Source organism: Cygnus olor, chromosome 19 (assembly GCF_009769625.2).
Source record: "Cygnus olor isolate bCygOlo1 chromosome 19, bCygOlo1.pri.v2, whole genome shotgun sequence".
NCBI classification, from domain to species: Eukaryota; Metazoa; Chordata; class Aves; order Anseriformes; family Anatidae; genus Cygnus; species Cygnus olor.
Genome location: NC_049187.1, coordinates 9,424,720 through 9,448,512, shown reverse-complemented (window position 1 = coordinate 9,448,512; position 23,793 = coordinate 9,424,720). Strand labels below are relative to the sequence as shown.

General features: G+C 57.9%; 1 protein-coding gene across 8 annotated transcripts in view; it reads left to right on the top strand.

Annotated features, from left to right (window-relative positions):
- Window positions 1-23,793, top strand: part of KCNT1 (potassium sodium-activated channel subfamily T member 1) — a 68,354-nt gene that overhangs the window by 29,998 nt on the left and 14,563 nt on the right. For 2 of the 8 annotated variants that reach the window (XM_040531200.1, XM_040531199.1), the window contains exons 1-13: window positions 2,609-3,000; window positions 12,245-12,286; window positions 17,354-17,433; window positions 18,269-18,368; window positions 19,538-19,594; window positions 19,909-19,957; window positions 20,126-20,185; window positions 20,776-20,850; window positions 21,037-21,120; window positions 21,565-21,659; window positions 22,342-22,522; window positions 22,715-22,879; window positions 23,390-23,526. In XM_040531200.1, the coding sequence (XP_040387134.1) occupies window positions 2,852-3,000; window positions 12,245-12,286; window positions 17,354-17,433; window positions 18,269-18,368; window positions 19,538-19,594; window positions 19,909-19,957; window positions 20,126-20,185; window positions 20,776-20,850; window positions 21,037-21,120; window positions 21,565-21,659; window positions 22,342-22,522; window positions 22,715-22,879; window positions 23,390-23,526 (1,274 nt within the window). In that variant the 5' untranslated portion in view covers window positions 2,609-2,851. Of the gene's footprint in view, window positions 1-2,608; window positions 3,001-12,244; window positions 12,287-17,353; window positions 17,434-18,268; window positions 18,369-19,537; window positions 19,595-19,908; window positions 19,958-20,125; window positions 20,186-20,775; window positions 20,851-21,036; window positions 21,121-21,564; window positions 21,660-22,341; window positions 22,523-22,714; window positions 22,880-23,389; window positions 23,527-23,793 lie in introns of those variants that run through there. The other 6 variants (XM_040531198.1, XM_040531197.1, XM_040531205.1 and 3 more) reach the window with 4 other exon arrangements.

The following is a 23,793-nucleotide window of genomic DNA, read 5'->3' as shown; positions in this document are numbered from 1 at the left end:
TTTTGGCAGTTGGGACTGAAAGCTACCTAGATAAAAGGGAAATATCTAATGAGACAGTTGCTGTGGATTCAATTAAGACTAAGGAAAAATCTGCTTCTTTTTTAAAATCGTATCTTAAGAAATATTATTATGACTGCAACTGCTGCTGAGCAATTCCGAGCCATTTCCCTAGACCCTGGCACAGCAGCACAGCAGTGGTCTCTGCATAATGCAGGCCCTGGAATGAGAGCTCAGCAGTTTGTAATGGGTTCTCAAACTAAAATTAAACACTGGCTTCCTGGCTTGCAGCCGGATGTTTGGCACTCATTTAGCCGGGCAAATATTTCTGGGCCAGAGGAATTCTGGTTCAGCCCGTGAAGTTACCGGGGCTGTGTTTCGGTGGCTTTCCTCCTCCGCGGTCCCATGCTTGGGGGTGTCCTTTGCCTTCTCGTACTGTGTGCTTTGGGCTGCATCTTACAGCCATTGCTCTTTCTAGGAACATGCAACTTCCCAGCAAGAACGGGCATTCTGGACACCGCTCATTATATATTGAGTGCTGCCTTTTGACTGTTGCATTGTCTGAATTCTGGGTAAGCGTCTAACAGCCATAAACTGGCATCAGCAGCACAGGGGACCTGCAATTAGTCTTAAACATCTTTTGCTGAGTAACAGACCTTCGCTTTCCGAGCTGCAGCACTCAGTGTGAGCCCTTCCCCTCTTACAGACAGCATCATGCTCCACCAGCGACCTGGCAGCCAAATGCTTCCTTGATTTTTTTCCCCTCACCAGCAGCTTGGCTTCCTGTGCTGCAGCCTGAAGAACAGCGCACAGCCCTGACTGGCTCTGGAGGACCTGGCAGCCTCCGGGAGGTTTCCTCGGCTTCGGACGGCCTCTTTCCTGCCTCGGAAGGGAAGCGGCGGGTCAGAACAGCAGCCCTGCGTCCTGTTTCTTGTGACCCTGCGTTGGATTGCTCCTCTCTCTCCTGGTTTTTGTGCCTTGGCTTGTGTTAAGTGCTTAATGGAAGAGGTGTCTTCAGGTAGAGGCTCCCACAGGCAGGAGCTGAGTTTCTCAAGGGGCTCGGCTGCATGCTTTTTGTCACCTCCTATACAACAAAAGTGTGACAGGAGGGCTGCAATTTTCTGCTAAAATTCCCCAAGCCTTTCCCTAATAATACCTCTTTATCCCCAGTGCTGCTGCTTGATGGCATCAGTGCCGGGGTTAGAATTTCAGCGTAATCCACTTTTCCCATCAAACCTCGATGCTGAACGTAATATTCCTCTGGAGCTGGGGGCACCACGCAGAGCAGAACTTACAGGTAGTTACCTATAGGACAGGAGTTGTCCTGCTGCCCCAGCCCCTGGCCCTTCTTGGCCAGGAGGGCACGAAGCAGAGCGATGCGGTGGGTCCGGGGCAGGGGCTGGGGGAGCTGAAGCAAGCCCCGAGGCAGGCAGGAGCGGCTCGGTGAGGAACCAGGCGCATTGATCTGATGAATCATTTTGAGGCAAAAGGAGAAATTAAATGTGCGCTGAAAGCTGGCACATTAGTAAATGGGTTGCGGTTTTTTATCCATTTTACATTTCAAAATGCTGAAATAAAATACGTCTTACGGAGAAATCCCATTAAGAAATTACTCGCCGAGTAGGCAAACGTGGGTTTTGTTAACAGGAGGCAGGGACTTGGTTTCTCTTCCCCACCAGCCTGGGACTGCCTCTGTGTCCCGGGACGAGGCCCCTCGAGGCACTGACAGCGGGGAGGAGAGCTGCCAGCAGAGCCTGGGCTCGACAGGCCCCTGGCACGGCAGAGAAAGGAGATGGCCGGCCAGTTTTGGGGTGCTCCGTGAGGTGGTTTGGGGGCTCTCCATGGGGCGGTGTTGGGGCACCTCTGTCCGTGGTGCTGTGGCGCCGTCCCCATGAGCTCTGGCACCGCCGAGGCCGGCTGGAAGATGCTTTTTGTGGAGAGCAGCCATCAAGCGTGAGATGAGTAGGAGCAGCTATGGGCTGGTGGCACCCCCAGAAAGAGGACGAGATGCATGACCCCCTCTTTCCAGCCCCGCACGGGGGGACGGATGGATTTCTCTCTCGTCAGGGGCTCCCCTGGCCATGAAGATTTCCCTGCTCTGTTTGATGTCTTGAGAAATGGATGCCAAGCGAATTCAAGGAGCAGCAGCTCGGGCTCTCACCTGGGGAGGGAAAGCCATGCTGAGCTGGCACAGCACCTTTCTGGGCGCTGCCTGAGCACCTCCGGGTGGGCAGGGTGGAAGCGCTGGGCGCCCGCTGCCCGCTCAGAGGGATGCAGCGGGGGGTTCCCCCCACTCAGCTCACCACGGGTACGTTTAGGAGGAACCTTGCTCTGCTGCTTTGTGTCTGCGAGCCAAGCACACTGCGTCTGTTCCTTGGCATCCAGTCCGCACACGCTGCTCTTTACACAGAGGGGTAAGATAAAATAGCTTCCTCCCCCTCGTGTCGCTACTGAAAAACAGGGATGGGGAAAAAATAATCCCTCGTCCCCTGCCCTGCTTGTGGTGATAGGAGTAATGCAATCGTCTGTTTTTTAAAGGAGGCTGCCAAGGCAATTGCGTTATTTACTGAACAAAGCCATTTCAGAGCTTTCTGCATTGTGAATGTTTCCCCGGTCATTTTGCACCGACTTGGTTGCAGCAGCAAGGCCAGAGAGTTTGCCTTGACTCCCCTCACTACCAAAATAAATGCACAGGGCAGGATTGTTCCACTGGGCTGCTGCGAGTGGGGAGAGGGAAGAAGGAAGGAGATGGTACGTGCCGACGGCTCTGAACTGAATGCGGTGAGGATTGCTATGTACGGGAGAGTTCAGGGGGGAAAGAGGAGGGAGTCTCGGAGCAGCCGAGGCTCGCAGGATGGCGAGAGCCAAGCTGAAGAATTCCCCTTCCGAGAGCAACTCGCACGTGAAAACCGTCCCACCGGCAACGACCGAGGATGTCCACGGGGTGAGCCCCTTGTTACCAGCTCGGAGGATGGGATCCCTGGGGAGCGATGTCGGACAAAGGTATTGCAGGACTGCAGTGGTGCGTGGGTTTTGGGGTGGGGGAGGCAGCACGGTTTATCTTTCGAATAAGGGGAAAAGGATTAGTGCCACTGGGGGCCGGAGGGGTGGCAGATGAAATCCTTCTGCGAGCGATGTTAAAGAGCCACAGCAGCTCTAAAGTTGTATTATGAAATAGGTAGCTGGAGCAGAAGAAAGCCAGTTCCTTTACATTTTTTATAAGTGTTCCATGTTTTTTTAATATGCCATAAGCATGTGTGAATGGCAGCCCTAAGACTGTAGGGCTGCTACATGACACTGTTAACTTGTATTGCACCTTATCTGTGCGGTACAAGACTGAAGCTTATTTACACTGCCTACACCACAGCACGCACTGTGCAGAAGCACCATGTTTGCAGTTGGGAGAAAAGATGCTTGATCCCCCTTCTGAGGAATAATTTATTTACAACTGGGGAAAAAAAAAAAGCTACCATAGGAAATGCTGCAGCCTCTTTCTGCAAGCACACAACTGATATGTACAGGCAGAAACGTGCTATTTTTTAGGAGGATAAAAACGATTTACATTGCACAGTGTTTCAGAAGAAGCTAGGTCCCCTCATTATAACGAGGATGCATATGTCAGTAATTCAGTTCTCGTTCTGTTTATTCTTTTTTTTTCTTTTTATTTTTTTTTTCCATTTCTTCAACATTTCAGCCCATCCATGCTCTCTTCCCTCTCAGCAAAAATTGCCTCACCTGTGGTTGTGTGCTGTGTGTCTCCCAGGATGTGATTTGGTGCTGTTTCTAGCTCTGGTTTCCAGTGCAAATTAGCACAGTAGGAAGGCTCCTGCTCACAGCGAATTTTACTTGCTTGGCGTTAGACTGGAAGGAATTAACTGCCTCGGCTGCAGCATCCTCCCGTAGCCCGTAGGTGGGCTGGCAGAGGTAGCAACAAGCAAGGATTAGGAGATGCAGCCCCTTGGGAGGGGGCACAGGCAGGGCTGGCAACACCACTGACCCCCCTGGCACCACGCTGGGCCCGGTGCCCGCTTTGGGCACCGGGCCCGGGAGGCAGAGTCCCGCTGTGCCCACATTGCTCTGAGTGCAGGTCTCTGCCCGGGCGCGATGTGCCAGCTCTCCAGATGGCACCGGCGCTGATTTTTGGGTGGGCTGCTGCCTTCTGACTTCGTGAGGCTGGGGCTGGCGCGTCCGAAAGCTGCAAACGTGCGGGAGGCTGCAGCTGGGCATCATGCGGGTACACAGGAACCATGTCCCTGATTTTGGGGGTGTCATCGCGCTTCGACAGGCGATCTCAGTCTGTGCTCCCAGGGGTGCCTTCTCTGGTTTTATGCCTTCCTTCTGACCGGCATGGCAGGCTGGCCCACCCGGGTAGGAGCCATGGCACCGTGTGCTTCCCGGCACCCCTGCATGCGCTGCGATGTGCCCCTCAGCACGGCGCCAGGCCTCTCAAACCCAGACGTGCCGGGGCTGGGACAAGGCTCACTCCTGCAGCTGGGGGACTCGAACGAAATCATCCGAACCCCTGCTAATCAGCTACGGTTAAACACAGGGGGGTTCCTGCCCAGGACCGTGGGGCCACAGCTCCATGCCCAGGGCTGGCCCCTCCGCGTCCCTTGGAAGGGAGTGTGGCACGAGGAGTACGCTGCAAGGCAGCGCTGGATCCAGGGGCACGGGGACAACAGTTCCCAAAGTCACAGAGCTGCAGCTTGCAGTGGACCAGTTGCCAGAAGGCCAAGTGTGCGGAGCACAGCAGGGCACCTCAGGGCTTCGTAAAGACCCAGCATTGACCCCAGGTCCCTGGGTTTCCCTGGAAGTCAAGGGTTTTGCTGCAGTCCTCTTGTAAGGAACCAGTGGTGCCATGGACACTGCTGGCGAGAGGTGGGGAAGTTGATGGCAACACTTCTGTGCTCCTCTGGCAGCCAGCTGAGCCCGAATTCCTTGACTGCTGAGCTCTCCTGCGCTGCTCCTTGGTAATTGAGTTGGCTGTTATGAGCGAGATTTGTGCACTTGTATTGCACTGCGTATGCAGGCAACAAAGGAAGGAAGATTGCTTCTGAAATTATGAATACGTCTGAGACGCTTCGTCTCCTCCAAAGCCAGACGGAAGCAGCGTTACCGAGTTAGCAGTAATGATTGTTGCTGGGAGTTTGGGGTGAAATTGCAAGGTGGCGGTGGAAGAAGATGTGAGTTACAGGATGTTCCCAGGGATGCAAAGCAGCTCTCCAGACGGCTGAAGCCAGGGAATTTTATTCTCACCTACTTTATTTGCCTCTTGCTCTCTCTCTTAGTCACTGCAGCGCCTCAAAGCTTTTAGGGGTTCTCGGTCACAACAAGAGAAAAGGATTTGGGAAGGGATCTGGGAGCAGAGCGCTCCGCAGCCCCAACATTGCGCACCGTGAAGCCACCAAAGGGCGCACGGGGCTGGCCCGGGGGGACCGGTGTGAGCGGGTTGGGGCCAGCTGGGCAGCTCTGGGAGAGATGGCTTCATTCCCAAATGAGGGGGGACTGGTGCTGGGGAGGACTCAGGGAGGGGGAGGCATAAAGGTGGGAGAAAATCACAGGGAAGCCAAATTCTCCGCTGTGCTCTCCGTAGAGTGCTGCGGTGTTGCAGGCTGAGGGCTCTGTCTTTGGGAGGCAGCTGCTGGCAGGCGTGAGGGTATGTAAATCACCGTGCTCGGATCTCATTCCGTGTGCTGTTGATCTCTCTGTATCACCGGACATGCGGACTTTTTTTTTTTTTTTTTAAATATTTTTACAAGATATGTGTGTCCTGTTTATGCAGCTCTGCTGGGAAGTAGGGGAAATTCTGGCCACTATGCATCCTGGGGCAAACTGATATTCTTAAGGGACTGTAAACATACCCGTAACGGCTCCGGGTTTGAAGATCTGCCCAAAAAGCCGGGAGGGCCAGGGGCCAGCAGTGGTCCTCCTACCCTGGATGGCGCAGAGGTCGGGCATGGAGCTCCGCAGAGCTTTGGCGTGGCCCAGGGCGAGCTCTCCAGGTGCTCTGAGCACTGCACAAGCACGCTGCACGAGTCCTGAACTCAGGCTGCAGGACCACGAGGTGCTGTTGTTTGAAACCGAATGAAGCTGCTGAGGTCTGGGGGAGAAAATGAGAATTGTAGACTAGTTCAGGTTAGAAGGGGCGGTGGGAGGCCTGCGCTCCAACCCGCTGCTCAAGGGACGAAGGCTGAGGTTGGATCAGGTTGCTCAGGACCGATCCAGCCAAGTTTTGGAAACCTCCCAGGACGGAGCTTTCTTAGCCTCTCTGCCTGCCTATCGCAGTGCTTAATCACTCTGAGGGTGAATATTTTTTCTTTATATCTAGTCTAAATTCCCCTTGCTGCATCTTGTGACTGCTCCCTCCCGTCCTTTCACCACGCGGAGAGGAGTCTGGCTGCCTCTCGCCCCGCAGCCTCCCATCGGGTAGCTGAAGGCAGCAATTAGCTCCTTCCCTCACCTCTCCTCTGCAGGCTCCGCGGTCCCACCGCCCCCAGCCTCTCCTCGTCTGGCGGTTGTGGTATTTTTGGCACCAAGAAGTGGGGCTTCGCTTCAGCCATGTTACAGGGAACTGAGCAGCAGCCCGGTGAGAAATAGCAGCACGCTGCTGGGAGAGTTTAACCCAAGGCTTCTTGGATGCCGAGCGCTTCAGAGAGCAAGAAAACCTCCCAGACGTGTTTGAAAATGTAATTCCTAAGCAATCGATGCGTGTTCTCCCAGGGGGCCGCCAGGCGTTGACAAACAGCTCTTGCTGGGTGTGTGTTTGTCGCCTGACGCCCAGACACAAGCAGGGCTGTGGAAGGGCCCAGTCGGGCTGCTGGGACCATGAAAACCGCTCCGTTTAACAGCCGGGTTGCTCGGCGATGGTCTCCATGGCAGGTCTCGGGAACAAGCGCCGGGTGCAAGTTCCACCTGCAGCTGAATGTGTTGCCAGGCTGAACCCCCCTGGGGGAGGGCAAGAAGCCAAAAGTGATATTTTTCCAAATTTCTTTTGTTTTTGCTTCAATAAAAGCCGTGTGTTGCTTGTGCACCAGCCTCAGGTGAGGCGATTCTGGGAAAAAAGGGCTGTCTGCAGAGGGGACAGAGGGCCCTTCCCAGGGCTTGCCCACCTCTGTGGTCCCTCTTTGGCTCGTCTGCTGATGCTATTTGGCTGTGGCCCCCAGCAGGGAGCTCTTGGCGGGGCTGTGCTGGAGGGTCTGTGTGTCCGTGTGTCTGCCTATGTCCAGCTGTTTGAGCACTGCCTTTGCCATGGCAAAAATCTGCCCCCGGCAGCCCCAGCTCTCCGCTACCAGGGCTGAGCCCCACTTCTCAGAACCAGAAACGGAGCAGTGTTGGGGCAGGAGGCACCCAGACTGTGTGCTTAGTGAAGTGTTTTTGCATCTGTGCCGGGCACGGCTCCTGTCCTGCTCCTCTGGGAGCCGGGACCGGCGGTGCCAGGCACTGAGATGTGCCCCCGCAGCGCTGGGCGTGCAGAAAGCCGTAGTGCTGCGGGCTGTGCTGCTGCGAGCCGTCACGGAGGCGACCTGAAAAAGAGCCTGGCTGGCTCCCTAGGGTTTTGCCTGGGAATCTGGAAGGGCTTTGCCCTAAAGGGGAGCAGTGGGGATGTCCCACGGAGCTGGGCATGGGACATCTCCACAGCCTGCCCCAGCACAGCGAGCATACCAGGGGTGTTCTCCATCTGGGATCTGCCTCGTGCTCAGCATCCCGGGGATCCCGCAGCACCTCTTTGTGCTCGGGTTGTTCTCCTGTGCACCGCTGGGATGCTCTGCTGAGGGTTGTGCATGGCAAAGCAGGGCAAGGGGCTGGGATGTGCCCAGCGTAGGGACTGAGGGGGCTTGGTACCCCTCTCCGCCTTGGAGGCTGTTGTCAGGAGGAGCTGTCAGGAGGTGCATTTTGCTTGGGCATCTCCTTCCTCCACAGGGCAGGTGATTGCTCTGCCACCCCAGCGGCGTGGCACTGAACGGGCCGCAGTGGAGTCCCGTTGCAGAAATGGGCGCGGTGCCCGATGGCTTAGATCCCGAGCAGCACCGGGCTGTGAGCGTGCTGTTGGTCCTGGCAGAGAGGCAGCAGCCCCGGGTCCCGGCTGGCGGCACAGGGAGCTGCCAGCTGCCAGCAGTCGCGCCAAGCAGAGGGGTTGTAAACACAGCCTGCGACTGTCACTGGCTCAAGCCAGGTGGGCTTGGGGCTGCCTGGTTCCTGCGCTCACCCTGGAGCTGCTCCGTGGTAGTGCTCACCATCCCTGTTTGGTCCCTAGGTCACCGTGTCCTGCCGAGGGCTCAGCTCCCGACTCCCTCCTGCAGGGTTTGGACATGTTTCGGACTGTGTTTGTGCTCCCAGTCCCTGCAGGTCCTGCTGGGCTCGTCCCTGGCATGCTCCTCCCGCACGGCGCCGTGCCCTATATAGGCACTGAGATGTGGATGCGGTGCCAAGCCTAAGGACACCCACACTCGAAACGTGCGCTTGGGTTTTTGCCCTGTTTATTTTTGGTCTCTTGAGCCCATCAGGGCCCAGCAGGGCATGGGGGCAGAGCATTGCTGCGGAGGAGGAGGCTGACCTGCTCGGTACGGTGCGAGCGAGCGGGACAGACCCCGAGCCCCGCTGGGGGAGCATCCCTGCGGGTGGCACAAGCTGTCCCCACTGCCAGCCCCACTGCAGGTGGCACAGGGCTGCAGCAAGCGGGGACACGTGGAGCTGGGGTGCAGCACTGCCTCCCCGGGGCTCAGCAGGGCCGCAGGGAACCGCTCAGCCCATCAGGGAAGGCAGGGAGACGTGCATTATGAGCCACCCGCGCCTCTCAGGGCATCTTTGCCCAGTGGGCTTGGCACGCGGGCGAGCCAAGCATTTCTGCAAGGGCAGGGCTGGCAGCACCAGCAGCCGCTGGGCACTGGCTGCAAGTGGCTCGTAATGCAATCCCCATCCCAGCCCCTGGGATGCAGCTGCCTTGCCCGGCGGAGCCACCGGGGCTGCTCCGTCCCATCCCGCACGTGTTGGTGGCCAGACGTGTGCCTGCTCCGCTCGCTTCTCCCTTCCTCTTTCTCACTCTTTCTCCCCCTCTTTGCTTTCCTTTTTCGTCTCCTCCCATCTGTCCTTCTCACATCGGGCTATTTTTGTGGATTAGTTTCTCACTGTCAGTATGGTAAGAACCGTGGTGCATCTCCGCTCTTAGAGGCGCTTTGGGAAGCCTTCCCCAGCAGTTACCTCGCATAGTTCACTTTCGTCCCCCTGCCTTGCCCCGTCTCCTCCCCAGGAGGACAGACCTGTCCAAGCTGGGGGTTCCCTTAGCCCCCGACCTCGAGATGCCTCTGAGCTTGGCAGGTGATAACTGAGCAGCCTGAAGCTGAGTGTGGTGCTGGCGGGCGATCACTGGTGCCCTGGGGTCGTCCAGGGGCTCCTAGTCGAGGCAGGGGCTCTTTGCTTGGAAATGTTGGGAAGTTCACAACCAGAAGTGAATTTTAATACCCATCGTTTACCAAAATACCTCCCAGAAAACTGCAAGATGGCAGAGAATGCACTGGGAACTGGCTGGGGGGAAGAGACCTGAGCGAGCTGAGCGCAGGCTCTGTGTGTGCCCGGCAAAGCTGTGCCTTTCCCCCGTCTCCTCCATCTTCAAGCACCGTACACACAGTGTAGGCATTTTGCCCCAAATTACCCGCAAGAGGCAGGGGAGCTGAATGCCTCCACGCTCCCTCGAGGTGCCGCAGCCTCAGGTGTGCAGCTGGAGCAGGACAGTGCCGAGCAGCTGCGGTGCAGCGTGGGCGGGCAGGTGCTTGCTCGCTCCTGTACACAAGCAAGGTTCCTCGGTTGCCTTTGTTCTAATAATAAACGTGCCATTGTCTCTTCCCCTCCCAATAAAGCCCTGCCCTCTGCGAGGGGCTGCAGCTCCAGGAGCAGATGACAGAGCTGTCTGCGGCAGCGAAGTTCCTTTCTTTGCTCTGTCTCTGCTCTCTGCTGTCACTGCTGTCACTGTAGGAGTGCCTCTGCCACCAGCCTGCAGGGAGCCGGGGGTGAGCACCCTGCTGGCTGCCTCCCGGCTAGGGCTTGCCAGGGTATGGCCAGGAGGGGTGCAGCGATGCTCGGGAAGGCTGATCTGGAGGAAAAAAACAGGTGAACTTAAAGTAGGTTACTTAAAACACATTAAAACACATTGCCTGTAGAAGCAGTGCTGCGCCCTGTGGGTCCTCCTGTCCATCCTGCTCCCTGCAGAAAGCGGGCCCGGCCCTCCTGTAGTAAGCTGAGCCCGCCAACTTTTTGTTAAGTTTTTGATGTGTGGAAAACAACCCTTTTTCGGGTGAGAATTGGAGTGGGGTTTAGTTTTCCTTAAAAATTATTTTACATATTTTCTCAGCAATTAGACGGTTTTTGTGAATTCGGGTGCCTGGTGGGAAGAGGGAAAGTTTCAGTGTAACGCCTCGGGGTTGCTTCTTGTTCTGTGAGCTGGACAAAGAGGTGCTTTGCTTTGGACACCGCAAGCACCTGCTGCTGGGTTCTCATTGCAGTGCTTCAGCTCTGGGGGCTGCCTGTCCCTCTGAGCCCTTTCTTGCGGTGCCTTTCGGGGAGCTGCAGCTCCCTGGGGGAGGCCGGAGCTCCAGGGCCAGCAGAGACCGGTGCGACTCAGCGCCCCGTGGCCAGGTGCTGCCAGGGAGCCTTCGTCCCCTGCCGTGGGGAGCGGGGTCTGGAGCAACCCCCTCTTTGTGCCAGCCTCTCACCAGCCGGCTGCCAGCTGCCGGTGTATTAGGAGAGAACCAATTAATTTGCAGTTTCTTGCCCATAATGTGTCTGCGAGGCACGGACACGTCCTGTGCAAAACCCAGCGCGTGCGGGGGGGGCTGGAGCAGCCCCTGCCGCTGTGTTAATCCGATTTTATGCGAGGGGAGCGGGGCTGGCTGGGCGCCTTCCTGCGCTCTCCTCGCCTGCGCTCTGCAGCTGGAGGAGCTCGGGGATGTTTGTCCTCAAGCTCTTGGGGTCCGTCACTGCTGGGACGGGTGGCACGAGAGCCTCAGGTGGGGGTGAGAAGCTGCAGGGCAGGGAGTGGGGCTGGGGAGGGCCGGGTCTGCATCCTGGGGGTATGGGGGGGGCTGCTCTGCCTTTGTGCTGTCTGGTGAGGGAGGGCTCCAGCCTCACACCTCGGCTTCTCGCTGCGTGCCTGCTCGGACATCCGCGAGCCCTCTTGGGGCAGCCGTCACACAGATAACAGCAGAGGCAGAACAGCAAACTCAATATACGGCAGGGAGACTTCTCTGCTGGATAGCTGGGGAGTGAATTAGCTTTCTGTTGGACTCGCATTTTAATTGAAATGAGAATTTATTGCTTTTATATTGTTTGGACTATACTAGAGCGCTGTGGGCTCATAAAGCGTGAGGCGAAATAAAAGAAAACCTCCCCAAGCTGTACCTGCCCCTTTTTCTTTGGCGGTATTGCCTACTTGCCCTGATCAGGTTAAACGAGGCTGCCTCCCCCAGAAGGCAGGAGGGCACTGACTGTGTGGGGGCTCCCAGGGGGTCACATCCATCCCCTATTGAAAGGGGCATCATTTTGGCACAGGGGATTCTTTCTTTCCTGGCTGTGTTGCCCAGCACCGTGCTGCTGTGCGTTATTTCAGCCCGGGGAAGGGTTATTGCCCACGGATGGCAGCAGGGCAGTGCTGTGTGGGGCTGTGGGGCTGCTCCCCAGCTTGGGGCAGCCGCTGGGGGATTTCCTTCAGCTTCTGCTGGGACCTGCAGGGACATAGTGGGGTGTGAAGCTGGTACCTTCTGCAGTGCCCCATGCTCTTGCCCATCTTTATGCTCTCTCCCACCACGCCATTGACACTCCATGTCACCGTCATTGTTCCTTTGCGTTCTTTTATTTTTGGTTTGTTTTCATTTTTCTCATCATCAACTGTGAGCGCAAGCTCAGCTCTCTGAAGGTGCGCAGGGATCCCACGGTGCCGGGCTCCCAGCAGCACCCCGAGCGGCACCTTCCAGAATGTAAATTCTTTGCACAAAGTGTGAAATTGATTCGAGACAGAGCAGAGGCTCATCAAAGAAAACCCAGAGAGCATACGTAAAGATTTTTATTTGTGGAGCTGAGCCCGTAGAAGAGCCGGGTGCCCACAAAGCCACCCGAGCATCCCCAGGTGCCCGACACGGGACCCCAGGGTGTCCCCGAGCAGTCCCGGGGCTCGGTGCCAGCTTTCCCTGGCGCTGCCTGGCCGCCGTGCCATTTGTTGGACACTGACCTCGCCCCTTGTGATGCTCTCGCCCCGTAGGCCCCACGCCGAGGATTTCAGCGTGGATTCCTCCTTCTCGCAGTAAGTGCCGTGCATGCCTGCATGTCATGTCGGGAGCGGCGCGAGCAGGACGTGCTGCCACGAGCGGTGCTCAGGGTGCTCCGGGCTGCCCCAGCTCCTTCCTTGGCTGCTCTTGGCACCAAGGGTGGCGGGCAGTGCCTGCAAAGCTTCCTGAAACAGAAATGGGTCCCGCCACGGGGAGCAATATCTGCTCGGCTCCTTCCTGGGGAAGGAGTGATATCTTGGCAGCAAACTGGTGATTGCCTATTAGCGATGAGCTCCGTGCGCAGACTCTAATTAAACAATCCAGAGTCATCAGCAGAAGCAATTATCGGAGCAGATTCCTGAGTGTCAATCTCCAATGTTGCAAAACAAATACGGCAAACAAAGCACAGCATGTTATTCTGTTGCTTCTTCTCTTTCTGGTTTTTCATCTTTTTTTTTTTATTGTTGAGAGCAACGGTGCGGCTGCAGGGCAGCGTGGGGCTGGGTTCCCCGTGTGGTCGATGCAGGGACGAGTGTGTCCCTGCCTGGGCTCGTGCTGCCCACGTGTGAGGAGGAAAATCCCCTTCCTCACCACCTGCAGCTATCACACCTCGAGGCTGCAGACTCGGCCTGAGGCTGAGCGCCACAGGTGCTGAGTGTAGCCGGAGAGGAACCACAGCATCCTCCAGGGCACGACGAGCCGGTCAGCTCTTGCAACATAAAACTCCCACTTCCCCAGCAGCCTCCCCAGTGAACAGCAAGGAGGAAAATAAGTTCAGCAGCAGATTTCTGCTCTATTGGTACACTTTTCTGCAGCATGGGCAGGGGCTGAGCCGTTCCACCTGGCGGCACGGAGGCATTTGTGGAGCTGGTGGATGGGGCAGCGACGGGTGGCCGGGAGGACCAGCCTCACGAGGTGCAGCTGCCCTTGCTCATGGGCAGCGCCTTTCCGGAAGCAGCTGCTTGGAGCCTGCTTTTTACCAGAATCTTAAAAAATCTGTAGTGTTCCCTGTTGGAGCCAGGGTGGCATTATCCGAGTCCAGCTGTGTTTAATTTGCCATGGAGAGATTGGCAATATCGCTTCATTCCCTTGGGCACAAAGCACAAATCTCCTGTAATAAAACAGGAGATACCTTTTTTTTCTCAGTTTATTCCCATGGTGAATGGAGGAAATTTTGAGGAAGCCCCTTTCTGAGCCAGTCCTGGAGCTCAGTGTGCCATGTCCCTGGGGGCTCTATCTCTCAGTGGCTTTGCCATGCGTGCCGTGCTTCAGGAGTGGCACCGGGCATCTGGCGGTGCTGGGGCAGCGGCGTCTCGTGGCCATCGGAGCTCCTCTGCAGCACGGAGCGCTGTGCTGCCCTGCTTAACCGCGCTCCAGAGGTTTCCTGCAGAAGCTGGTGTCGTGAGAAATGCTGGGGGGGTGTGTGGCAGCCCCCAGAGAAGCCGAGACGTTCACGGGGAGGCACACTTAACCGCGGCGCTGGGTAAGCACGCTGGGCCCCGTTTCGAAGCCGCTGCCTTGCTTGCTCCCGGGGCTGAGCCGTGCGGGCGGTGCGGAGCCGCGGTGCCCCCCTCCTCCGAGCAATTGTTCAATTACTGCTGATGGAGCGCGGGGGCAGCCTGCGCCGCGCGTCTCGCTCTGGCAGGCGCCCAGGTGCTATATATGCACCTGATACATGCACCTGATGTGCAGACATGCGCCCATCTCCCCTTCCCATGCTCGCACCGTGCTCGTGGCAGAGCTCGTGTCCGTCTGTCCTGCACCAGCAGCACTGCCTCTCCCAGCCCCAGCTGTGCAGTGCTGGCTGTCCCCTCCACTGTCCCCATCAGCTCCCCATGGTGGCTCCCGGTGCCCCCACATGTGCTGGTCACCTCCTCCTGTCTTGAGAAATTCCCTGGGTGAGAACGGTGCTCCCCAGCCAGCTGCAGCATGGGAGCAAGGACAGGAGACGCAGAGAGGTGCTGATACTTTTTCCTCCCTTTCAAGAGCCACGCTTATTCAAAGATGCATTTCTCACGGCAAAATATTTTGATCCTTGTGAAACAGAGCAAAAGCATCCCATGCACGTAAACCCCTCCTCAGGGAGCAGCGGCGAGATTTTGGGCAGCATCCAGGCGGTGCTGGGCGCTGGGACCCTGCTGGGCACCTGCTCTCGGAGCCGGCTCAGTTTTCAGGCAGCTGTCAGCTGCGGGGCCAGAGAGGAGCCGCTGCGCCCACCGTGCCCCCCGGGCCTCATGGGGATGAGGAGCTCGGGGTACGGCCCCGGCCCCCCACGGTGAGCCCCGGCGTGGAGCTGTGCTTGTCGCCGTCATGGGTGGGTTGGTGGGGGGGTGGGGGGGGCGCGTGGGGCCGGGGGGGGTGCGGGTGGGGGCTGGCAGCTGGCCGGGCTCCTCCTCGCCTGTTGTAACGCCGTTGAGCAGAGCTGTGCCCGTTTCGGTCTCGTACCCTGCGCTTTTCAGAACAAATTATTGTGTCTTTTTTTCGGGAGCTCATCGTCTTAGAACAAATTGTCTCTAATCTTAGATTAATAAAGCACAGTAAATAACCGGGCGAAGAAAATGAAATTGCTCAGGCATTATGAAGTGCATAATAGCAGTAATTACACTTCCAAGCGAGGGCTTGTGACCAAACTTGTACCTCGATGCTTATCGGGGCGGCTGGCGGGGCTGAGCTGCTGCCGCCCCCCCAGGGCACGGCCCTGAGGAGCTGCTGGGTGCTGGGAGGGCACGATCTGGTGCAAACCCTGCAGACAGGGGTCCTGGGGGGCTGGGGCTCCTCGCTGGGTGCTGTGGGCCCAGCTGGGCTCCAGGGAGAGCAGCTTGGGTGAGCCAGGCAGCGGGGACGCAGAATTGGGGCTGCGAGCAGCGTGGTAGCGCAGCCGGGGTGTGCCGTGGGCACGCTGATTTTTATTTTAAGCTAAATTCTTGACAGGGAAATTAAAGGATGTGCTCTAAATGATCTGATCGCCTTCTCTTGGCTGGAAGTGGAGAAGGATCTGTTGTGCTTTCTGGTGACTGCTGCCCGGTAAAGGCACCACTCGCTCGCTGTGGGACGCGCGGCTCGGCCGGTGCCTGGCCCGGCCCCGCGCTGCTCGCACCGGGGCTGCCAGACCCAGCAGCGGTGGGGGCCTGCACGGAAAGTCTCCTTCCCATCCCCTGCCTGCCCCATGGCAGCAGCCAGCACCCACCTCCCCCCGGATCCGTTTCAGCTGCTTTCCCAGTGCTGCCTCTTCCCATTGCCATTCTTACTGGGAGGTGTATGGCTACTTCGTCGTCAGAGAGATCTCTCCTAATCGTTCACTTTTATCCACCAGCGTTTATATTCACAGTCCTGCGGTGGGCTGCAGTGCTAGAGAGCAGCTAACCATCTGGCTGCCCCCAGGGGTTTGTGCTGCTCATGTGGGGAGATGAGCGCTGTCCCTGAGGTCCCCCCGCTCTGGGCATTTTGGGGATGTTTTTAACATGGAGAAGGAGCAATTACCTCGTGCATGCAGCATCGCGAGCTGCCTAATTTATGCCCTGGCACAGCTGAATTATTTGCAAAGTCTGGCTTTGGAAAAGGTTAATGTTAATGTGCGTCTGAGCTTTGCTTGCAAAGTTCCTCATCCCCCCGCTGCCAGCCCCTGAGGTTCTGCTGCCGTCCCGGCCGCTGCGGGGTGCAGGTGTTGGGGTTTGCGTTGCTCCGGGGCCGGAGGGACACATTTGGCAACTGAAAGTTTGATAGCCCTTATAAAATATTATCCCAACTATCATGCCTGAGGCAATGGTTTTCTCTCCGTGCTCTTGCTTTTTGTGCATAAGAAGCTTGTAAAGTAAAAGCCTGCCTCTCCAACCCGACAAGCAGCTCTCGAAGGGATGCCACGCTCCTGCGAGCGAGGCCGGCTGCTAAATGCCGGCATCACAGCACGGGGTCCCAACAGTGGGGGGCTCCTGAGCCTTCCCCAGTTCCCTGCCCGCCCAGCTCGGTGTTCACACACGGTGAAGGTTTGTTCTCCCCTCTACCACGTGAGCCTGGCAGCTGCTGCCCAATAAATCACGTCCTCGGGGCTGTGTTTGGCTGCAGCTTGCGCCACGTGGGCACGGGGGCTGCAGAGGTGGAAGGCACGGGGAGGGGGTCTCGGGGTCTGACACTGTGGTTTGGTCCCCGTGGCCTGCGCCTCGCCTGGCAATGTGCCTTGGTGACCTTCAAGCAATTAAAAAACAGTAATAATAGCAGCATTTCAGGGGCTTAGCCTTAGAGCGAGAGAGGGGAAATTGCTAAATCTTGGCACTTGGCCCCGTTATTAGCTGTGGCGTTGAAGAGCGGACCCTGTCCTGCCGGGAACCTAAAGCAGAGCATCGGGAACCGATCCCTGCCGGGCTGCACTGAGCAGGCAGTGTGACTTATAGCCCTGCCCACGGGAGCGATTTGCGGCTGGGTTCTGGCTTTGGGCATGCAAGATGGAGCTGTGGTGGGGGAGATGTGTCTGGGATGGGAGCGGCCGTGCCCAGCGGGGCCGGGGTGAGTGGGGTTGGCTTGGTCCCTTGTTCCTCCTGGCTCCAACCCTGTTTGGGAGAAGCCCCCGGTGGTGGCTGTCCCTCGCCTCACCCCAGTGCCACCAGCCACCAAGGGATGCTCAGGGCTGGCTGGCAGCTCCTGGCTTCTTCTGGAATGGCCAAATGCGGTTTCTTAGCAACACGGGGAATTTTCCTCCTTTTAGATCAGATTTGGTTCTTAACAGCTTCGCTGCCGAGTGTTGCTCCGGCACGGGTAAGGCCGGGGCGTGGGACACGGCCCTGGCTGGCTGCAGCCCTGCGAGCGGGCAGGGGGACGGAGCTGGGGGGATACAGGGGTGAGGAGAGCTGCAGGGTGCATGGCAGGGGAGGTGTTTGCCCCCCAGGCTCCAGCCTGGTGCACCTGAATGAGAGCAGAGCCCTTCACCCAAGCTGCAGCCATGCTGTGGGGCAGTGGGATGCCACCGGTGGGTGCTGGGCCGCCCTGGGGGCACTGGGACAGCTGGGGGAGGCTCGGGGGGAACCCAGCTTGCAGGGGCCAGGGCTGGGTGCCAGGGGTCCTGCCCATGCCCCCCTCACTGACCGGCCCCACGGGCACTGTCCCCGCAGGGTGCAGGTGGAGTTCTACGTGAATGAGAACACCTTCAAGGAGCGCCTGAAGCTCTTCTTCATCAAAAACCAGCGGTCGAGTGAGTGCTCCCTGCCCACGCGGAGGTGGGGACGAGAAGCCATTGCCATCTGCTGGCAGCCGGCCCCGTCCAGCCCTGGTGCTGAGCCAGGTTGTGGTGCCCAGCCTGGGGCTGCCGCCACCCCCTGTCCTGTCCCCAGCTGGAGCTGGGGGCCCCCATAGCCCCCCGTAACTCCACTATCCTCCCTTTGGCCCTGCAGATGAGCTGTCCCTTGACTAATGGTGTTGGAAGCTGTTTTCTCATCAGCTGTCCGGAGGGAGCCCGCTCGTTAATTTATTAGCTCACATTTTCCTTTCCTCCCTGCATCCTGCCGGCTCGTTAAAAAGCTGGAGCGTGGCACAACAGGGTGCCCGCGGGGAAGTTTTTAATGAAAATGTGATGAATTCCTCACTTGCACTTTGAGTAATAGCCCGATAAACTGGCTGCGGAGGGAGGGTGGATGGAGTGGATTTGCTCGGCCCCCCTCCTGCACGCTGCACAGGCCCTGCCAGTCCCGTGCTTTTCATGGGTGATGGTTAACGAGGGGGATACAGCCCAGCAGCTCCCCGATTTGTCTTGCATCCACTGGGGCTGGTGAGCAGCTGACTCTCCAGTATTTATGTCTGTAATGCTGCGGTACACCCGACACGGCTGGGCAAAGCGTGGGTGCCCCAGGGGTGGCTGTGCAGGGGGGGCCCATGCTGAACCCCACGGGGGATGTCCCAGCAGCGCAGTGCTGCTGCGTCTGCTCCTCCTCCTCTGCACCCGCTGTGCCGTGGTGCTGTGCCGTGGTTCTGTGCCATGGGGCCGTGCCGTGGGGCGCTGCCTTGCCCACGCCGTGGCCCCTCCGCCGCAGGTCTGAGGATCCGGCTCTTCAACTTCTCGCTGAAGCTGCTCACCTGCCTGCTCTACATCGTCCGCGTCCTGCTCGACAACCCGGAGGAGGGCATAGGCTGGTGAGTGCCACCGCCACCATGGTGCCACCACGGTGCCACCACAGCCCCAAACCCCCCCGGTCAGTGGTGAGAGCTGGCACCGGGCGCTCACTCCCCCCGGCGCGCACACACAGGGGGATAGGTGGTTTTTCTCACTCCATCCTCTCTCTCCCTGTACCAACAGGTGGTTTAGCAAAACTGTAGGTCCCCGAGGGCTTCTCTCGCTGTTTCAAATAAAGTCATGCAGGCGTGCTGGCCCTGCACAATGCACGGGGCAAAGGTGGTGGAAAAATCCAAGGTCGGTGCAGGGGCAGTTTCTGCACCGTGAGCTCGAGCAGAAGTGGTGCCACCGTGCTGGGGCGGCTCTGCTGCGGGCTGCCTGCCTCTGGGGCTCTGAAAACTGGGGTGCACAGCCCACCCTGCCTGCCGGCCCAGGCGCGTGCTCGTGGCTTCAGTGCATTGTCAGGCAGGTGTTTTCTGAATAGCGACGCCCTTGAAGACACTTCTGCTAAATCCCATTTAAGAGTTTGGGAATGAAATGCGTTTTGCCACTTAGATCCCTGAGGTGACAGATGATTCCATCTAGCAGCTCTGCTCTGGGTTTCGGCATAGCCCTGTTTTTAATATGTCCTTGCTTTGTTTATCTCACATGCTGATTTTTTTTTTTTTTCAAAGGGCTAGGGCGCTCTATGAGAGTTAGCAGTTTAATTTTCTCTTTGGAAAGGTTGCAGACGGCCAAGGACATCTGCACTGCCCAAAAGTGGTTGCAGCCCTGTGAGAATTAAGAGCGACATAGACAGACAGCCTTGTGAGGTTTAACACAGCTGCGATTTGGGGAAGCCTCCCTGTTAGCTGGGGAACATCAGCCCCTTTTGGTGTGCCTGTGGTAAAGCAGATGCTGGCTGCTGGGAGCACATCCCTCACCAGCAGGGCAGGGCGAGACCTCGGCATGGGAGCAGTAAAGTGTTCAACACTGCCGGGGTGAGTTAGGGTCCTGCAGAAATCACCAGGATGGGGACCAAAATGAGCCTGACCCCATAGGATGTTGTCCTAGGACCTCTCCCAGTGTCAGGACAGATCGGAGATGGCATCCCATAAGCTAGGGAGCCAAAGCCCGCACCTCTTGTCCGTTCTTCTGTCCCTTCACCGTCCCACTGACGGCTCTCCCCTGGTTTATGTTTCTATTCCAGCTGGGAATGCGAAAAGCAGAACTACACGCTCTTCAACCAGTCCACAAAGATAAACTGGTGAGCTGTGGGATGCTCGTGGCGCTGGGTCTGGCTCTGCCGTGACAGTGGGGACGCAGGTGGTGGGTGCAGAGCCTCCCAGTGAGGAGCGGGCTGGGAGGGGCCTGGGGCTGCTGGTGGGACAGGAGCTGTGCTGGGTGGACTCACAGGAGCTTGGGGACTGTCAGACCCAGCTTCAGGCTCTGCATGGAGCAACACCAGTAACGAGCCTGCCTTGGATGAAGTCAGAGATGGCCTCGGGTTGGCAGGCAGTGAGAAGTAAAAGCGCTGCTAATTAAGCTACGGTTCAGATCCATCTGGCATGTTCTTTGCAGGTCACATATCTTCTGGGTGGATAGAAAACTGCCACTGTGGGCTGTTCAGGTGAGTGGCCGGCCATGCAGAGGTAACGGTGCTGGGCGCCCGCCGACGCACCAGACGGGTGCAGGAAAACCGAGCGGGGAGGCTGAGGCTGAAGTGTGTGGCAGCCACCGCTGCTGGGGGCGGCTGCAGGAGCGCACCCTGAGCAGCGCCTGCTGTCTGTCTCTGCAGGTCAGCATAGCTCTGATCAGCTTCCTGGAGACCATGCTGCTCATCTATCTCAGCTACAAGGTGAGCACTGTGCCGGGAGGTTGTAGTCACTGCGGCCGCTTGTCCTTCGTGTGCCTGTCCCGCTGCTGCCAGCGGGCACCACCCCAGGGCACACCGGGGACGGGGGCGAGCTGGCTCCTTGAGCTGGCCAAGGGCAGGGACCTTAGCAAATGGCATCTCCTCACAGTCCTCGGGAGAGTTTTTCATGGTTTTGTGTGGCTGGTGGAGATATTTCTCTGGCTCCGGCCCATCGATGGCTGGTTCCTGGCCCTGGGGGCAGAAAAGGCTCAGCCCCGGCGTCCCCCACATGTGTTTGAGTCAGAGGTTTGTGTTCGTTGCTGCCTTCAGTCCTTACACGAAGCGTTGCTGTTCCCAGCTTTTGTCAGGGACAGCCACCGACAGAGGTGCCACCCGCCTGGGAAAGAACCAGGCGTTTTGGGAAGTTTTGTCTGGCACCAGCACCGCGACTCCCAGGCAAAGCGCGGCATCATCCTGCCTGCGCTAGCGTCCTTCTCACATCTAGCAGGGACCTGGGCACTGGGAGCGTCTTAATTGGCCTTTGGCATACTTTCAAGCTTTTTAATTAATTGTTGTTACTTTTAATTCCTCAGGGGAACATCTGGGAACAGATTTTCCGCATTTCTTTCATCCTCGAGATGATCAACACAGTGCCCTTCATTATCACGGTGTGTAGTCCCCGGAGTCACTTAAAGCAACTTTAAGTTTAACACATACTGCGGTTTTGGTGGTGAAATATACAAAAGCAGGTGTCTGGCCAAGCAGCATTTAAAGCTGGCAGTTATTTTTGGTAAAGAACTCGGTTGCTCTGAGTCCTTTGCAAGTCAGCCTGTGAGAAACCCTTGCTTTTCTAGATATTCTGGCCTCCTCTGCGGAATTTGTTCATCCCCGTTTTTCTGAACTGCTGGCTTGCCAAGTACGCCCTGGAAAACATGATAGTAAGTGACCAGCCGTGTCCCTCCCAGGCATCCCAGCTCCTCTGCCACAGGAACTAAAAGCGCCCAAAGCTGTTCTGCCCGAGCCCTGGCAGCGGGCCATGCTGCAGCCTGGCACTGGGGTGCCTGGGGGCAGATTTGGGGCAGATTTTCAGGCGCTGGGGTGAAGTTTGCGGGGTTGAGGCTAGGCCAGCCGCCTCCTGGTGAGGCTGGGCTGCGGATCGGGTCCCTTCGGTGCGTGAGCAGGGGATGCCCACCCGCTCTGCGTGCCTCCGGCCCCGTGGCACAGCCTGGTCCTGGGCCAACCATCGTGGCTCTGCACAGAAGTGCCCAACCCTGCCAAGGGCGGCACGTTTCTGGAGCCTGCAGGCAGCTGCAGGGCCTGTGGCTGTGCTCCTGCGGCCTCTCGGCTGGCGAGAGCTGCTGAGGCTCCTGTCCCGTCCCCAGAACGACCTGCACCGAGCCATCCAACGGACCCAGTCGGCGATGTTCAACCAGGTGCTCATCCTGATCTGCACCCTGCTCTGTCTCGTTTTCACGGGGTGAGTGTCGCGCCTCGTGTCACCGAACCCCCGCCACCGCACCTCTGAGCAGCTCGTTTGTAGGCCCAGCTAATTAACAGGGCCCTTACCCTGTGCTTGGCCAACAGCAGGGGCAGGTTTCCAAAAGGAGCCCTGCTCCGGGTGGGTGCTTAGCTCTGAATCGGGCTTCTGGAGCTTTCCTCCCGTCCCCTCGCTCTGCATTTGAAGCATATAATATCAATTCAGTTGCTGAGAGGACAGGAAATGAAGCTTTTGGGCTCTTGAGTCTCTGACAACGAAGGCAATCTTCTCAGATGAGCGGCTAATGCAATTTCTGAGCTCAGCGGGCTCCTCACCCGCGGCACCTCCTGCCCGCTGTGGCGCCTGTGATGCTCAGTGCTGTCCGTGCTTTATCGCAATGTGTCCCCCAGCACCTCGGCTTCCCACCATGGTTTTGATGAGCAACCACGTCAAACTAACTCCTTAATCTGTTCGTGCCGTGAGCCGAATCCTTTTTATTGGTGCTGTAAATGCACTTCAGATGCAGGCAGCATATTGCAGGCAAATTTCCCCTGAGGACAGAAGTGGAAGTCACCTTCGAAGGCTGCCTTCACAGAGCAAAGGGCAGTGCCAGGCTGCAGGCAGGGAGCACTGCTGTTTGCCTGGTGCGGGTGCTCGAGGGACCTGTGCTTTCTCCCTGCAGCACCTGCGGCATCCAGCATTTAGAAAGAGCAGGTGAGAAGCTCTCCCTCTTCAAGTCCTTCTACTTCTGCATCGTCACCTTTTCCACGGTGGGCTACGGAGACGTGACACCAAAGATCTGGCCTTCCCAGCTCCTCGTCGTCATCATGATCTGCGTTGCCCTGGTCGTGCTGCCGCTGCAGGTCAGAGGCAGGGCTGGGGAGGCAGGACACCGAGCCTGGGCTGGACACGGGGATGTTCCCCGCGTCCCCAGGGCTCTCCAGTTGCCTGCTGCCATCAGCCACCCCACGGACCGTGTCTGGGAGGCAGCAAAGCACCACGGCCTGCCTCCCCGCCCTGCTGCTCGGACATCAGCCCTCGGCTTTTGCTTGCAGTTCGAGGAGCTCGTCTACCTGTGGATGGAGCGGCAGAAGTCGGGAGGCAACTACAGCCGTCATCGGGCCCAGACAGAGAAGCACGTTGTGCTGTGCGTCAGCTCCCTCAAGATCGACCTCCTCATGGACTTCCTCAACGAGTTCTATGCCCACCCGCGCCTGCAGGTCAGGGCTGGGCCTGTGCCCATGCTCACTGCTTCTGTGTTTTGCCCGTGCTGGGCTTCAGTGGTGCTGGGCATGGCTGGGCTGCACCGGCTGAGCCTGGCTCTTGTTTTGCCTGATCTGCCCTGGTTTTGTGGCCAGGCCTCTTACAGCTCTGCGTATGTGTGGCGTACACATACATACTGGGCGGCCTTCTGTAAGGATGCCTCCAGTGGATGGAATCTTACACAGGAACAGAATGTGTAACTGCAAAACGTCGGGGGATTTACCTGACTGGAATATCCTCACTTAATTAGTGATCTTCTAGCAAATGACTGCGCCTTTCCGTTTCCATGGGGCGCCAGCACTACAGAGCTGCTTCAGATTGGCATTTCCTTGCAAAACTCACCTACACTTCATTACCAATGCTCAGCCTTCATTCCATACATTGAGTTTTAAAAATCCTGCTCACTTCTGTCTTCAGGCATGCGGGACGCCAGCCCACAAGGTTACACGAACCTCTCTCTCTTTCAGGACTACTACGTGGTGATACTGTGCCCCACGGAGATGGATATCCAGGTGCGGCGGGTCCTGCAGATCCCGCTGTGGTCGCAGCGGGTCATCTACCTCCAGGGCTCCGCGCTGAAGGACCAGGACCTCATGAGAGCCAAGTGAGCAGCGGGACGGGGGGATTGCAGGCAGCCATGGGGGGGTACTGGGCTGGGGCTGAAACGCTGCTGCCGGGGATGCTAGGATGCTGCCTGTGCTGCTCACTAATCCCTAAACATGAAATATTCCTCGGGGGGATGCAGGACGGCTGCAAGCACTGTGTAATTCAGCCACACGCGTCCCCAGCAGTCACTGGCTGGGTGACGATGGCCACGCTGACATCTCTGCGGGCGCCCCGGGTGGTGCCTGCAGGCTCCCGGCATGGCCGG